The sequence below is a fragment of the Camarhynchus parvulus genome, chromosome 20 (genome assembly GCF_901933205.1).
Source record: "Camarhynchus parvulus chromosome 20, STF_HiC, whole genome shotgun sequence".
NCBI lineage: Eukaryota > Metazoa > Chordata > Aves > Passeriformes > Thraupidae > Camarhynchus > Camarhynchus parvulus.
In genome coordinates, this window is record NC_044590.1 from 8,834,087 (window position 1) to 8,851,214 (window position 17,128).

General features: G+C 41.0%; 1 protein-coding gene across 1 annotated transcript in view; it reads left to right on the forward strand.

Annotated features, from left to right (window-relative positions):
* STK4 (serine/threonine kinase 4) overlaps positions 1-17,128 on the forward strand; it is a 49,148-nt gene that overhangs the window by 11,338 nt on the left and 20,682 nt on the right. Inside the window, exons 9-10 of the mRNA XM_030963399.1 lie at positions 88-274; positions 12,380-12,537. Of these exons, the coding sequence (XP_030819259.1) occupies positions 88-274; positions 12,380-12,537 (345 nt within the window). The remainder of the gene's footprint in view (positions 1-87; positions 275-12,379; positions 12,538-17,128) is intronic.

The window sequence follows — 17,128 nt, forward strand, 5'->3', positions numbered from 1 at the left end:
AAACCCTCTGAATTAGTGTGACTTAAACACAGCCATTCTTCATGGCACTTCATCAGTAAAATCTGTGTGTGTGGCATGTTTGAACAGGAGGAAGATGAGACAGATTCAGGCACCATGGTGAGGGCAAGTGGAGATGAAACTGGCACAATCAGAGCTGTGAACACCATGAGTGATGGAGCCAACACCATGATAGAGCATGATGGCACCCTGGAGTCCCAGCTGGGCACAATGGTCATCAACACCGAGGAGGAGGAGGAGGAAGGCACCATGAAAAGTAAGGAAACATCTCTGACTTCTAGAATATTGCTTAAAGGTTCATGTGGGCTATGTATTCCCAACCTGCTTTGATATTTTTTGTTGTTTATTGTGTCTGTTGGATGTAGGGAGCCAAAACTCTTAGGTCCGTGCTCTCTGAGAAACCTTTCTAGGCCCAAGTTTCAAGCCATGGTATAGCTGAAGTGCAATTTCCACAATTTCCACAAGCTTTTGTGTTAATCAAATAAGATCTGATTCTAGCTAGTAGTTTGGGGTGGTTTTTTGTCACTTCTATTTTGCTGGTTTTGTGTTTTTCACAGAATGTAGAGGGGGACTCTGACAAGGGGTTAATCACAAAATGTGTGTTGCTTTAGATGATGGTCTGGCTGTAACCTGGCTCTGAAAGCAGAAAGTCTCTTTTAGGAGTGGTGCATTCAATGAAGAGATAGATTTATGAAATGACAAATATATTGAAGGCTTCATCACATCAGGACATGCAGTGGGAGGGGTTGGCATCTCTCTGGAGTGGTGCTCTTCTTTTGTGTTACTGCAGTCACTGAGGACAGCCCAGTGAGCTGTGCTGCTGTTTTAGACAATCAAGCTGAAATCCATGCTGCCCTGAAACAGAAAAGCTTACTAAAGCCACAAGCCTTGTCAGAGGATGTGAGATTTAAAATTATGTGACTAGTAGTCTTACAGCTTGAGCTGGAAAAGGGTTGAAAATATTTCTTTGGTTAAAGAAACAGCAGGGAGAGTCTTCCTAGAAAAGTATGACTACAAGAAAAGGAATTTTTCTGAATTATGGGGTCTCCTAGAAATCCATTCCCACTGGTTTGTTAAGCTCCCAGTCCTGAGGCACAGTTAGTCAGGGATGACTCAATGGCCAGCCTGGATGTTTGTTTGCTCAAGGAGTGGAGAAAGTGCTGACTGAGGGCTCAGCAGTACTCAAGTATGATCACCACATGCAAGGCTTGTTCTTTTGGCTCTGGCTCTGCTTCCAAAGACTTCCTTGGCCATCTGGTATTGAGCCTTTAGCTGCTCTTCACAGGAGTTTGGAAGAATCCTTTCCTCAGGAATGTCTGTGCTGAAAGCTTCTTCCGTGTCAGGGCCCTTTGAAGTTTGTGAAACAGTGTTGGGTTTGAGAGGGAGATTTCAGCAGAATCCCTTTAAAGATTTTTCCAAACTTTGATAAACATGATTCAGCACATTAAAACCCAGAGGTGTCAGTCCATGTAGCAGCTTGGGGCAGCAAAGACAATGGTGTGGTGGAACAAAGTTGGTCTAGCAAGGAGATGGATGCAGCAAAAATGTCATCCAAAGAAAGGGACATTTCAGTGGTATTAAATAAACCTGGTGAAGCTGCAGTTTCTTTACTAACAGCCAGCACTGACAGTTGCTCATCCTCAGTGTGTATTGTTCCATGTCATGGCTCACAGTATCAGAGGTTTTGCTGTCTGGTGCTCCTGCACTGCCAGCACTGTGGAAGTGAAGCACCTCTTGAATTTATCCTCTGTGTTTGACATGTGCTTGTCTTCTCGCTATCTTTGAAAGGCTGCAGTGCTTGTGTCTCAAAAGCTGCTGGTGCTGTGTGTGAAGTGCTGTTCAGAGGCTTGAGGAGATGCCTTTGATAGTCTCTGTTCAGCAAGGACAGCTCAGGTTTTGAGCAGAGTGAGTTTCAGGGATGCAGCGATGCCTTCAGCACAGGGCAGCCTCTCCCCTCAAGAGGGAGCTCCGCAACAAGCTCTGGCACCTCCAGAGCTCCGCCACTGCAAAGTGCGGTTTTATTTTAAACCCTCCTTAGACTTCAGGCTCCTTAAGAACTCCCTGCTCCTCAGCTGCTGCTGTGCAAGGTGCTCACAGGTGTGAGCCAGGTGTGTGGCAGAGGTGCTGCAGCAGCCCTGGAGGTGGTGGCTGGCGCTGGGACCACTTCCATGCCATGGGCTTCACACAGTGATGCCCACTCAGCCCATTTATTCTGCATTTTGCCTGCTTGTAACTTCATTCCAGCAAACCTGATGTTAATGAAAGTGATAACCTTATCTTAACACCCTTTTCTCCTCCTTTGGTGGTGTAACTCTGAAATGCTGGCTGCTGCACAGAGCACTTCTCAGTTTGTTTTGCAGATGCAAGGCAGTGTCTCTGAGCAGCTTGCCCTTTGTGAGGATTCCCTGCAGCTCCATTTTTCAGCTTGCCATTTACATATTCATAACATTCAGTTAAATGCATTTAGCCCTAAAGCTCATCAGCCTGATGCAGAACCCTCTGGAGAAAGTGCTTTTTTGTAATCTTAAATATAAATAAAATAATGCTGTTTGAGAGCAACTGAGTTTTAAGGAGCTTCATTGAATCATATTTTTAAACGCACCTATAATTTTTTTTGGCAGTTTGTCTTATGACTCAAAATGGAACCTATTTTTAAGTCAATAAAAAAACTTCTGATTTGTTTTTTTACATGGCATTATAGCTTTTCTAGGTTCTGGGCTTTTTAACTGTAGGTTTCTGAAGTTGTGTTGTAGCCCTTCTTTCTAATTAAAAAATATAAATCTGTGTCTTAACGAGTTTTTTGTTTGGTTGTATTTCTTTTTAATGTAAAAAGTGTGTAAAGTGTTGTATTTCAGTATTTTATAGATAGAATTGTCTTAGAAATTTCTGGCAAACAACTTCTAGTAGCCTTGAAAGTGCAAATAACTTCCAGTAGACTTGAAAGTGATTCTTGCATAAATCAGTTTGTGACTTTTTAGGCTCAGAGGAATCTTAAATTCCAGTATTTTACATTGGAGGGGAAGTTTTGTTTTGCAGTCAATTGAGCTGTAATTGTGTTTGCTTAAATTCTTTCATTTGCTTGGCTTTATTCTGGGCACTCAATATAAATAGTCAGGCATCATTAAAAATGTCACTGTGACATTCTGTTACACATTGTGAAAGCACTCAAGTGATTGCCTGAGACTGCAGGTACTAAATTGTGCTGCGACACATTTTACTTCGAAATCGATTGCTGAAAGATTACTTATGGATTGCAGTTAAACTATTCCAGGAAAACTTTAAATGTAGCTGGAGAACTATAGATGAGCAATGATTTGTAATAACAGGCATTTCCATTGTGCTTGAGAGCTGGAATAACTTTTGAGCTGTTAATATGTCTGCAAATGTCTGTTTTTAATTTTTTCTATGGGAGAATATATAGTGCTACTAAACAGTGAAGCATTTTTTATTCTTTATGCTTTTACTCTTCCTTTTTCTGCTTTATTTGCTGTACTTGTTTAGATAGTGGAATCTTGGCATGAATTTGTCTCTTTGATTTAAAGAGTGGAACATAATTTTATAATAATGTTGCCTTCCTTGAACACCGCAATACAATCAGATCCAAGTGAAATTGGATCTAGTTTGTCTAGTACTGTAGCCTGCCCTATTTTCTCTGTTAAAGTACATCTTGCTTGTTTAAGCATCCAATAATTGGTGAATTACATAGGAGAATGCAGAGCTGCCAGCAGCAGTGTGAGTTGGGCTGTCTGGTGTTTGGGTTGAGATGAATGAGGAATCTGGAGACAGGGGAAGGATTGTGGCTGTGGGGTTTTTGTTCATGTGGCACACATTCAGTACAGGGTCTGGTGCAGAAATACACCAGAAGCTTTAATAACGCTGTTGTCTCTACCTTGATGATGAAATGTGCTGGTAAAAATTCTTTAGAGTCTGTAAATGTTCAAAATAAAAAAAATCCAGGCCTCATTCTTACACAGTTTGAGGTGGCTTGGGGTTTGTTGTGCTTTTACCATGCCCACACTGCTAAGCATGGTTGTGTCATTTTAAAGAAGTATTTCCCCTTTTGAGGCGGAATTGGGCTTCATTAGCAAATTAAATGAGCTAAGATGCAAACTTGGCAATTTCCTATTTGAAAAATGATTCAGAGTAAGCTTGTCATCTTGGTGGCTGTGTGAGACATCCAGTGGGTGACACTTAAGCCTGAGCCAGAGAAATGTTTCTGCCAAGACTCAGGAAACATTTTTTCCCTGTGAATTAACCTGAGATTTTTCACATAAAGCAATGACTGTAAAACCTGCAGTGTGAGCAGCAGAATGAGAATGGGTGGCAGAAGGATTATGTGATTGCATTAATATTGTAATTGACTAAAGTATTACTGATGTATAGCTGAGGTAGCTATAATATCATTAGTTGTCCAGAAAAGTGCAGTGGCACTTTATCCAAATTGCTCATGCAGCTACTGTGGAGAATAACTCCACATCTTGTCAGGATTTACATCATGTGTGTGCCAAAGATACTGACCAAATGTTCTTGTTTTGCCTCTGGTTTTCTCCATGGACAACAACAGCTCTTTGCAGCAACTTCCCACTACTTAGTGTTATTAATGTCCAGTGGTGCAGTTCTGTGTTTAAAGCAAATTGGTCCCTTTAGTCATAATTGAACCATAAAACACTCCCAGCATTATAATGCATTTAAATAACATGCTGCTTATACAAACTCCTACATTGATTAAATTGTTCTTGAGCTGTAAGAATCATCCTACTGCCACTCTTGGGCTGTGGAGAATACAAATCTGCACAGAGAAATGTTCCTGTTGCTTTCTGACTTTTAATAGCAGCCTTGCTGGCAAGCTTGATGTAAGCAGTGGCCAGCAAAATTTGCTTAAGAGTATTAAGCTGTGTGAACATGCAGACAGCATTTCTGAGGGATGGGAGGTGTTGTGTATGCTGTCATTTTGTTGTGGGGTTTTTGTTGTGTGTTTTGTTTTCCTATCTGAACACTGGCCCTACTAATTGAAATATTGGCTCTGTGCAGGCTGGAGAGTGAAGGGAAGTTAATCCAGGATCTAAGGGGGATGCTTGTCCACCTTTGGTTGTCCTGCACATTTGACAAAGCTTCATTGCTAAGACAAAGTAATTATCTGTTTATCTTATCAGAGATACTGAAATTGGAGAAATGATTTATGTGTTTAACAGAGCTGTTTTTGCTGGTTTTAACAGGTTGTTATTGAGCACTCCTGTATTTAGTTAGAAAGTAGGAGATTTTTATTTTTTTTCTTGACAGAAGCATTTTTCTTGGAGAAGATGGGAGATGTGATTAACAGGGTCCTGAGCACTGTGCAGGAGGCACAGTGCTTCAGGAGACTCAAGCAAGAGACAGAATGGTAGTAAATCACTCAGTAAGTACATCTCTGTCCCATGCACATTCATGCATTTGCACATACAGGCAAGCTGCAGCCTACCTGTCCCTTCTAAGAATAAACTCACTCCGTACTTGGATCAAAATAAATCCTGGAGAAAGCCTTACTCCCAAGCAGGAATAAGAAAAAGTGTAAACTCTTAAATTCCTTATTGCAGAAGTTCAAAACCAAATTTGTTTCTACCAGCAGATTTTCAAGCTTCGGGGGGAGAAAATGTTCATTGCAATGTTGTTTTCTGTTCTCTCTAGATAAGCAAATGAGTTTCTGGCTTATGAATAGAAAGGGAGTTAGGAAGTGCTTACTTGGTTCTGTGCCATCTGGGGAGCCTGAGCTCTTACCCACAGGTGCTGCATGTGAAGCCTACATCCCTGCTGATTAGGGTGTTTCTCATTAAGATTTTATGAAGAGCTGAGCCAGAGGATGCAGAGTAGGAAATGTTCACTTTTTGTGGATGCACCTTCACATCTCACTGCCGGTCACGTGCAGTGGCTGCTGGACTAAATTAGCAATTCAGGCTAATGAGGTGAAAGACAAGAGGTGGACACTGAAAATCTGTGATGGAGGAAGAAAGCTGCTCTGTATTTATAATCATGTCTGAGATTTAAAGCAGAGGAGAGATAAAAGGAGGTAACCTGACCTTAAGCACCTTCAATTACTGTGAGGATTTCCTCCCCTATTTTTGGAAGGGTTCTCGCTATAGATGTTGCAGCTTTGGGTAAGTGTTGGTGCTCTTCTCCTTAGATGTCTTTCACACCTTATTCATTCATAGGTTGATTTTTATGTTCATTTAGGAGTTTCTTATTAATAGCAGAAGCTGTTGGGAGTGTTTTGGTTTGATTTAATTTGAGATAGGCCATAATTATGGAGAGACTTGTCCTCATAAAGAGATAAAAAGTGTTACGTGTTCTGCTTTTAATGTGAGGAAATTTCAACTCCTCTTGCCATGGGATGAACTTATTAACGATGGAGCAATTTTTGCTCTGGTTGAATAATTTGACATCTCTCTGCTGTGCTGCTTAAAATGACTCAGTCCTCTTCAGACTGTACAAATTATGCTGTCCAGCTGCTAAAGTTCATCTGTGATCTCTAAAAAATAGCCCAAAGCAAAGAAAACTGCAGTTCCATTTGAAATTTAATATTAATGAAGTGTTGCTTACACATGACCATCAGGCACTTTTTTGTGCATCCTAAGTATGTATTTTCAGTCTTAAAGTTACATAATTGAATATAAAGCAGCAGCTTACTGAGACTAGTGAGGACTAAGGCTCAGTAGAGGTTGCAGCCTCTGAATTTTTGACAAATGCACATACATGTACCAAGGATCATGTCTTAGTTGGAAATCACTAATCGCTTAGTTAGAAATCACTTAGTTGATCACTTAATTGTTTCTGATTTATGTCAGCTTCATTGTAAATCAATTTGTAGCATTATCTCCTGACTGTGCCCAGCCATAACTACAGCTCCAATTTTTGTGGTATAGGGAGGAAATCCAATCATTATGACTTCAAGAATAGGTATTTAAGTATTAACTATATAAACTGCCTTGAGTAAAATGCACACAAAATGTGTACCTGAGGCTGTCTTACTCTCCCTCTCATGACAAGCTTTGTAACTCCAGAATATTCACCCCAGGTAGACCTTAGCAATCCCTTTCAAGAGGAAAGAATAATAAACCAAGGATTCTTCTGATGTCAAGTTTGAGTAGAGAAGAATAATTTTAGAGAAAAGCAGAAATTTTAGTTTCATTGCTCAGCAAGCTTGTTCAGATAGACAGAAGGCCTTTGTAAATCTCCCTTTCTTTTTGAAAGCATCCTTTGAAGCTCGTAAGCTTCTGAAAATTTTCAATTGTGAGAGCTAATTTGGCAAAATCAACGAAATTAGTCTTTTGATTTCTGGGGCTAGATGATAGCAAGCGATCTGGTTCCATGGATATTCTTTACTGCTGGGTATGAAAAGTAAATCTCTTGCTGGTTTGATTGACTGGGCTGTTTCTTCTTTATCATTCTGCTTTCTCTGCAGCATCATATGGAAATGCAAATGACTTGGAGGCTCTCCACACCTTCTTTGTCATCTTTTGCTTCATGTGAGGTGGTTTGTATGCTGCAGCCAGCCTCTAAGACTGACCTATTTCATTCCCTCAACTATTCAGACAGGTGACATTTTTGGAAGGGAGTGGACTGTTGTTCAGTTTTTTCCTTACAAGTTGCCCTTGCTGTAGCCTGGCAGAGGAGAGGATCCAGGTGCTGGCTTCTTGCAGAGCCCTGCCTGTACCTGTCAGTTGTGTTTGGGCTGTTTGTGCTTGGAGAGGGACTGTACCAGCCTGCACACTGCCACATGCAGTTGGACGTTGCTTCCAGTGCTGAAGGACAGCACAGTAATGGAAATTTATAGGGATATTTGTTGTGCACAACTTAGAGCATTCTCTACCTTTGGACCCACTAGTTTCACACCTTTTTCTGTTCTCAGACACAATAGTACTGATGTTTTTATACTTTTTAAGCATGGCTTTGAAACCAGCCCACACCTGTGAGTCTTCCATGGAGGGCTTCTGCTCTTCACAGAATGCAGGCTGAGCTCTGAGCAGCCCTCCCTGCTCTGCACAGCCACTCTGAACCTGCAATTCTGCAGTCACTTGGACCAGCCCCAGCAGAGCTGTGGTGTTCCATTTGTGTAATTAATATAGCTCCTAAAAGATGACTGCATATCTAAATGATAGACCTTTAATGGCTCCAGGGAGCTCTCATGGCTCATCCTTAGAAGCAACTCTTTAGATTTCAAAATAGATGCAACAGTGAAGCCTTTCTTGTCACCACGGGGTGACCTTCTCATAAAAGGCTTTTTTCCACCACAGTTGTGATCTCACTTTCTGTCAAATGTTCATATTTTAGCCTAACCCTATAAAATTAGGAAGTTAAATGCTTTTTGGCACAGACACGTTTGGTGCGGTGTCATCTTTCAGCAGCATCTGCTTCTGCAAATAGCAGGGATCGATTTTGGTCTTTGGCTGCCTGTTATCAAAATTTTAAAGATATAGTGGTGTGACTCTTGTGTTGAATTAATAGCAGGTCATCTTTGGAAAGATGACACTGATGCTAAGTGCTAAGATTGACGAAAAGAAGTTCAGTTGTGCTGGGATGATAATTGATTTGGTGTAATGTCTTTCTGTCTCCAGGAGCGTTTCTGTCCCTCTTGCTGCATCCACACCCCTACAGAGATCATAGCAGCAACTAAAATTTCAGATATCTTAGATTTGCATCACAGCTATTTCTCCTTTTATATTGCCATCTCTTTTCCCCCCCATTTTTTTGTCAGTTAGCAATCTCTGCTTCATATCAGTTAAAAAACAAAGCAGCACTAAGATGCAGTGTAATGTGTTGATGTGTGGAAATGTACTAAAATTGATGACTAAATGTACTTAAATTGGTGACTAAATGTATTTAAATTGGTGACTAAATGTTGCTTGTGTCTGCAAGGCCTAAGGTGGCTGCAGGGTGAGAGGTGTCTGATGATGGGTATGAGGAGCATGTGCCACAAAAGCACTTGGGTGGGCAGGGAGCTCTGGTGCTCATCATGCTGATTCCCTGTGTGCAATTGTCCCTGGAATGGGACAAGTACAAAGTCAAATCTGGTTGCTTGAGGCCTTGAAAGTCACTCCAGTCCCATTCTGTTGCACAACCATCCTTGCTGTGAAACTTCCTTCCTTTTGTTCAGCCAAGTTACCCTTTGCAGCAGTTCATTTCCCCTCATCCTCTCACTGGGAGATCTCACAGAAAGTTCATTGCCCTGCACTTCAGGAGAGCAGATTTTGGCTTCTTCAGGAATAAGCTTGGTAGAGGATCATGGGATAAAGTCATGGAAGGAAAAGGGGCCCAAAAAGCTGGTTCAAATATCCAAGGCTAACTTCCTCCAAGCTCAGTAGCAATGCATCCTGACAATGGGAAAGTCAGGCAAAAATGCCATGAGGACTGCATGGATGAACAAGGATCTCCTGGACAAACTCAGTCACAAAAAGGAAGCCTACAGAGGGTAAAAGCAAGGACAGGTAGCATGGGAGAAATTCACAGAAATTGTCTGAGCAGCCAGGGATCAGGTTAGGAAAGCTGAAACCCTGATAGAATTAAGTATGGCCAGGGACATCGAGGGCAGCAAGAAAGTCTTCTATAGGTCCATAATTTTCCCTCTTCTTCCTTTTGTCACTGATAGCCCTGAGCTGTGTGGTGCGGTTGGCATACTGGAGGGAAGGGATGCCCTCCAGTGGGACCTGGGCACACCGGAGAGGTGGGACTCTGCAAATCTCTTCTGCCCAGTGCAAGTGCAGCAGTTCTTGGTAAAACACAAGATGTGAGGAAATGAGCCATGGTTATTTTAACTGACACCCTGAATTAAGCTCTGTTTTGAGTGAATAGTTTTTTAGAAAGTAAATAGACAAGAACTGAATAAGCCAATGTCACTGCAGTGAAACATTTGCTTTCACAGTCTCTTCTGCTGCAAAAAGTAGTCTTCAAAACAGAATACAAACATGATTTAGATTTTCTCTTTTTCTCCCCCTAGGAAGTCTGAATTATTGAGACCCAGGCTGGCTGTCAGTGAGCTGCGTATAGATTAGCCTGACTAGTTATGAATTCTTCTCTTTCTACAAAATTAGTTGGTGTTAAACATTGCCATGATTGTCCATAATAACTTACCTCCTGCTTCAAGCAGGCTGAGCTGCAGTAGGGTACAAGGGGTGTGTTTACTTCATTCTAAATAAATGTTTTATCACTCAGCAGTAATTGGATTGTGATTGTATTTCAGTAATTATTCCCAACAGCAAAGCTGTTCTCCACTTTGCAGACGTGTTCTCTGCCTGACCTTCACGCTGCTGGTCTGAAGGTGTCTTTCTTGATCTAATTATGTATGATGAGTTTTTTAGTTTTGTTTTTTAAAAAAGGGGAACTACTGCCAGGGGTATAATAATTTGTCTTTGCTCCAATTGTCATGGTGCAGAAGTATCAGCACTTCAGTTCATGCTTGAGCTTTTAGCTGGCCCTGGAGAGGCAGAACGATGCAGGGCTTTTTCAAAATGCATCGTGACATTTAGGGCTGTGCAGAACCACACTTCTCTCAGTATCATAACCCAAATATCCTGCCAAGATTTTTCATACTTTGTAGAAATTTGTTCCGTATTTAACATGTCTATAGACAAATAATTTCCTAGAGTATCTTGTAGCTGACCAAGGACTTCATCCACTTCTCTGAGGTTCAGACACAGTCTGCCAGGGAAGTTCTGGATCACTGGGTGGCAATTTTATATGCAAGAATAATATTCTGTGATTAAATCTTAATGAGTTTCCAGAGCAGCTAATATTTTTTCAAGAGGAAAGCTCTGCTGAATGTCCTTAGAGAGGACTGTTTTGTGACAGCCTGCCTTCTGTACAGACTCTTGTGGGAGAGTCTCTGCATTACACAGACCTTGCCAACCCATCACAGGACATCCCCTGTGTGCCTGTTTGAAGCTCTAAACTCTTGGTTGGTTGCCTGCCTGACAGATTATATTTATTTCAAACGTATGGCATTCAGCACTGAACTTATTTCTGCACTCCAGACTTTAGGCTGTTCTGATGCCATTTTCTGCAAACTCCGATCCCTGATCTCGCTTTCTGAAAATTATGGTTTCTGCATCACCTAAAACATATGTTTCAAGTATGAGTAACTTATTCTAGAGAACCTTGTGTTACAGAACAGAAGCATTCAGTGGGTTACAGTGCTTGCTTCCGTGCTGCTCGCAGGTTTTGGGGATTTCATCACCAGGAGCAGGGCGGTGGCGCTGAGCTGTGAGCAGCCTTCAGCTGTGCCTGCAGCTCTCGTGGTCCTGTGCTGCAGCCCTGTCAAAGCACATTTGCTGCCTCTTAGTTTGGACTGAGGCTCTTTAGGAATTAGCTGCGCTGAAACTCAGGACAGCCCAGTTTAAGTGTGCACAGCCTGGGCAGCATCTGGGGCTGGACTGGTTGCACTAATGAAGAAATCTTCCCTTGGAGATGCTGGAAGCCTTGTAACCTTGACTTGCTGTGAAGTTAAATTTCATGTTTTCTTCCTGTTTTGGCTTTTTTTGTTGCTGTCTGTGTTGGGAATTAGCATTTCCATCCCCTCAGATTTCATCACTTCCTTCCTTATTGTGCTGTCATCACCCTACAAATGAAGCCACCCTCCCATTTCTTATTACCCCAAGTTTCTTAATTACAGCCTAGAATTGAATGATTAATCTGTATATCTGGCTTGTTTGAGTCTAAGTATTTCTTCCACTAAGAAAGTTGGTTCAGAAGAGCTAATTTACAAAAAGAAAACTAGGGCAGTAAACTTGAACACCTACTGACTATTTATAAAAAGAAAAAAAACCAAATTTTGAAAACTGGATAAGCCTTTCCACCCAAACGATATAGAAAAGTTGACTGCTTCTACCCAAGGCAAATTTTGTGGTATTTATAAGGTGTTTGTGGTCTTTGAAAGCCTCATTTTTGTCCTGTTCTGTTCACAAATGCAAAGGTGAGTTTCTTGTAAAACAGCACTGTTTATTTTGAAGCTTGCTTCTTTTGCAGTGCATCCTGGCTGGGATGGAGGAGCCCAGCCTGTCTGGCCAGCAGCTGTTCAGTTCTGGCATTCAGGGCATGGAGCTGGTTACCTGGAGTGTTCTGGCAGGGATGGATTGCAGGTCTAGAGGCCAAGGCCTCCAGCACTGTAATCACTTCTGTGCTTCACTTTCAGCTCTCCTCCACTTTTCTCTCTCTGCCGTCAGTTTTATGATGGAAAAGCTGCTGAAAAATAGTATTTTAGCAAGTGCTTTAGCAGTACTGTGTGATTTAGTGTGTGCTCAAAAAATAAAATCACTTCTGGGTATGATGTAGGGCTGTATAACCAAAATTGTATTTTTCAAAACAACTATTTTCTTCTTATTTTTTATATTTCCAGGGAGGGATGAAACAATGCAGCCAGCCAGACCATCATTCCTTGAATACTTTGAACAGAAAGAGAAGGAGAATCAAATCAATAGCTTTGGGAAGAATGTTTCTGGCCAGACAAAAAATTCATCTGATTGGAAAGTACCACAGGATGGAGACTACGAATTTGTAAGTCTATACTTTGAAATTCAATCAATGTGACAATCTTGAAGAATTTTAGTCAGCTGCCATGAGATTATTTCTTGTTTTGACAGACTAATGGTAACTTGAGGAGGTTCTAATTGCTAATGCATTTGGATGGGGCATTTTGAAAAACTGGTTTTCTTTATGTATTTCTCAGTAATCACAGCCAGTCATTATCTGTAAACGTTCCTTGTTTAAAAGCAAACAAAGGAACAAAAAAGCCTGAGGACATGAAGGTATAAGCTGTCTTGCTTTACTTCCCCATTATGCATTTAAAATTTAAAAAAAATAATTTCAGATGGCAGTTGGAAAATGCAAATCCTCAGTGTCTAGTGTTTGACAAAGAACAGTGTTAGAACTATTAAATTTCCTTGTTTTTCTCAAGCTTTGGCATTGGATTTTGTTTTATTATACAAACATCAAGCTTGTCTTCATTTCTCCTTTCAAATCCTTATTTTCATCCTTCCTTCCTAAGGCTGATGTGCTCAGAAGTTTCAGGAACTTTTCAGAAGTTCAAAGAAAGACCTATTATTCATAAATTTGATTTCAGTTTTTGTGTGTGTGTGTGTGTGTGTGTGTGAGGATGTAAAATTTCATGTTTGATTTCAGAAAGCCAGAAGATACTGGGCATTGCTCCCCCCTCAGTTTTCTGCAGTGATCTTTCACTGTGAGCACTTTTTGCCCTTTCAGTGCCTGCCTGTGGTTCAAGCTGTCACTCTGGCAGTAGCTGGTGATATTCACCCCCCAAACTGTGCAAAGCAAATTCCCTCTGCTGTTCACAACTCGAGGAGATGCCTCCCTTCAAGGCTGGAATAACAGCTGGAGCTTTTCTTTCTCTTTCTGTAGGTTGTGTAGGTTTACTGCTGTTATTTTGTTGTCTTTGCTCCTGCTTTTCTTATTTTCTTGTTCAGGCTGCAAAGAATAGCTGAGGGGACCTCCTGCATTTCCTCCCTCGTAGCCCTTTGCACTCTTGTCTTTGTTATCTTTGGTCTCAAGGCATAAAGCCACTGCATAAATATGTTTTGTGCAAAATAACCCTCAAGCTGCCTGTGTCTCACAGGGCTTGGGCCCGACACACGATTCCAGTCGAGTCAGATGCTTCATTTATCTCATTCACCTCATGCTGTACCTTAATTGAATGATAAACAATTGTTTTTTAATGAGTGGCATTTCCCAGGAGACAAGGGCTGCTTCAGAGGATCTTCGGAGTCTTTTGTAGTCTGCAGGGGATGGCCCAGGGGGAAATTTGCTGTGATTATTTTACTTTCTCATTGGGTTGATAACAAGTTTAGCAGTGTATTTCCTCTGAGTGGGATGCTCTGCCCTGGGAGCTGTAGGTGCAGGGAACACCCAGCCAGCACAGGCAACACAAGCAAAGCTCTCTGCCTTTCCAGCAAGCAGGACCCACAAATATTTTCAGAACATGAAAAGCAACTCCTGTGACATGTGTGACCCTGTTTACTGATTTCCATTAGTACTGCAGTATTTCCATGTGCACAGATTCCCACTGTGCTGGAAGCAATAAAAGTGAGCAATAAATTGGCCTTTGGGTCACCTTTGTGAAGGAATTTGTAGAAATTTCACTTCCCAGCTCTGTGTGTTTCTCTAGTTCAGTTGTGTATGAATGTACCAGCCTGCCTTGCATATAAATTTTGGAACAGAGCTACTTTTTTTCCTGTAGGATGAGAAAATTGCTTGAAAGCAGCCTTAATAAATAACGTGGGTGTTTTTATTGCCCTTATCTGAGGGTTAGTACAAGCTCACGTTGTATAATGTAGTCAAAGACTTAAAATCATGGATTTTTCCCATTTGGCTGGAAATTGATTGATTTGATGACTGTCTGTGGCTAAAAGTCATGCTTATTAATGATTTATTAATTGAAAGCATCAATGTAATAAGCACTGTGGAATAAGAAAAAAGGCATTAATCAGTTGTATCCAGTATCTCTGTCCTAGACCTGCCTGCAGCTATAATTTCTGCATTGCCAAAGCAGGCAGGTTTGAGCAGCCTTTTTCTACAGTTTGCAGCATTCCAAGTAGAGAGGAGATCAGTGAGATGCCAGGTAAATCTTTGTTCCTCTGGGCCTTAAGAAATGATTGAAATATTATTGCTTTCTGCTACTGCAGACTAGATAAATTTGCCTTCTCTCCTTTTCTGTATTCCTCTCCCTCCTGTGTGACTAGCACCTGGAGTCTCCTGTCTTCCAAAACAAAACCAAAAAAAAGCAATATTAAATTACAAAAGATTTTTACTCTTTTTTTGCCTGTGGCAAAACCATTTGACCTTTTCTTGACTAACACTGCTGTTCTGAAGCAGGCAAATAAGACACTATTTATATCACAATGGCAATGTAACATTAGATGAGGGTTAGATTGAGTCAACCCCATCCACTGCAGAGCTGAAAACCCAGAGATCCTCTTCTGAAAGGTGATGAACTCCTAAATTCCTCCTAACTGTGATGCTTGGCAGTGTTGTGGTTGTGGTCAGAGATGGCATTAATCCAGAGTATTTCCAGAAAAGTATTTCCAGCCTTGGATTTCTGAGGTGGAAGTTGTTATTAAATGATTAGTCAGTGCTTGATGCTGTTAGTGTTTATCCCCTCTCATGTTTGAACAAGGGTCTTTTAAGCCATGTTTGACTGTGAACAATATTTTCAACAACGTTATGATTTATTTAACGTGGGGAGAAAAATACTAATTATGGGCAAAAATTCTTGCTTTTAGGAAGAACATAGCAAACTCTAGCAGAGATTGCTGCAGGGGTAGGCTGATAATAGGCAGGCTGCATTGTATGGATAATTCCTAATTGCCATAATCAGATCTCAGAATTTTTGTTGTTGCATTTGATTTTGCCAGTGAACATTAGTCACATGCTGTTGCACAGACTTAATAATGCTAGAAGATTTGTTTAGACAATGTCCTACATTTTTTCACTTTAATCTTTCTGTAGTACTGTAACATATAGGAAAATTAGCTGTGTAGTGTTTCCTGCCCTTAGACACAACAAATCCTTTACTTATTCCTATTTTAAAAGCCTTTTAACTGCTCTGAGCACGTCAGTATTCTAATATCACTTGTGGTTAAAGTAGAATCGTTTGTTTTTATTCTGGCCCTGCTTGAAAGGCCCTCAGTGTTGCCAAACCCATTGTAGCACATATTTGTGGATCAGCCAGTCATGAATGTTTGGTATTACATCAGTAATCCTTTTATTGAAAGCCTGTTTTGTTAGCAAATTAGCAGGTGCCAGCCACTCCTGGCTTGTGGGAGCTTTGACAACATTGAAACCTTTTCAATTTTATTCCATGAGTGTGGTTCCACAGGCAAAAATCAGTGGCACTTGGGCCCCAGTCAGTCCCAAATTTTGCCATCATGATGTGGCTGTGGGTTTTTTAAAATACCTGTAGTGTTGAGCTTAGGTTTTGCTGTAATTCTAAGTCATATTTTTTTCATTTATCAGTGAATTTTTGCTATCCTGTGGGCTTGTTTTGGATGTGAAGTCAAGTAGGACGTGAACTTCTGACAGAGATTAGGGCAAGAGTGCTGCAGGACATCAAGTCTTGATGGAATTGGAGCGGTTTGCTCCAAGGCTTTCTTTGATTCCAGCACCTGTGGATCTGCCAGCCATTCCTTGCCTTGTGAGGTGCCTGTTGAGAGCTGAATTGGTGCAGACACTGTCCTGGTCTGCAGCTGCTCTGTGCTGCCCTGCAGAGCAGCAGGACGGAGCTGGGCTGTTGAAGGCAGGCAGTGCCATTCCCCTGCAGGTACTCCTGCTTTTCTGCTCTGGCAGTCTCCATCCTGCTGGGCAGGAAGATAACAACCAGAATCAATGTTTATGTCTTTTTCCTAAGAAGCGTGCTGCTTCTTTTGGGAAAACCTTGATTTGCTTGCATCTGCAAGGTCTTGGTGAGTCAGACCTGTTCCCATTCCTGCAATTTTCAGCAGCCCTGATATGGGTCCATCCTTCTCTCCTTGGCTTAATGGAGAGGATCTACATTCACAGGTCCTCTCATTGAAGCAGAAACACTCTGGAGCAGAGCTTCTGTCTTTAGGAAAAGAAAACTAACATATACTGTTGCTGTCATATTTTCTGAAAATTCCCTTTGCCGGGATTTCTTCTCCTGGGAAGCTGAGAAGCCTCAGAGAAAAATGAGAACAATAATTATCTGATTTGCTTCTCCTGTGTTCTGCTGCTTTGGAATGTGGTTTGGAGATCGGTTATCCAACATGTGAATTGTTTTTACTTTTAATTGTTTTACACTTAATGACCAATCACAGTCCAGCTGTGTCAGAACTCTGGAAGGAGTCACGAGTTTTCGTTATCATTCTTGTTAAGCCTTCTGTAGTATCCTTTCTCTATTGTTTAGTATAGATATAATATAATATAATATAACATAATATAACATAATATAACATAATATAACATAATATAACATAATATAACATAATATAACATAATATAACATAATATAACATAATATAACATAATATAACATAATATAAATTAGCCTTCTAAGAACATGGAGTCAGATTCTCAATTCCTCCTTCATCCAGGGGAGCCAGAAAATACCACAATATAC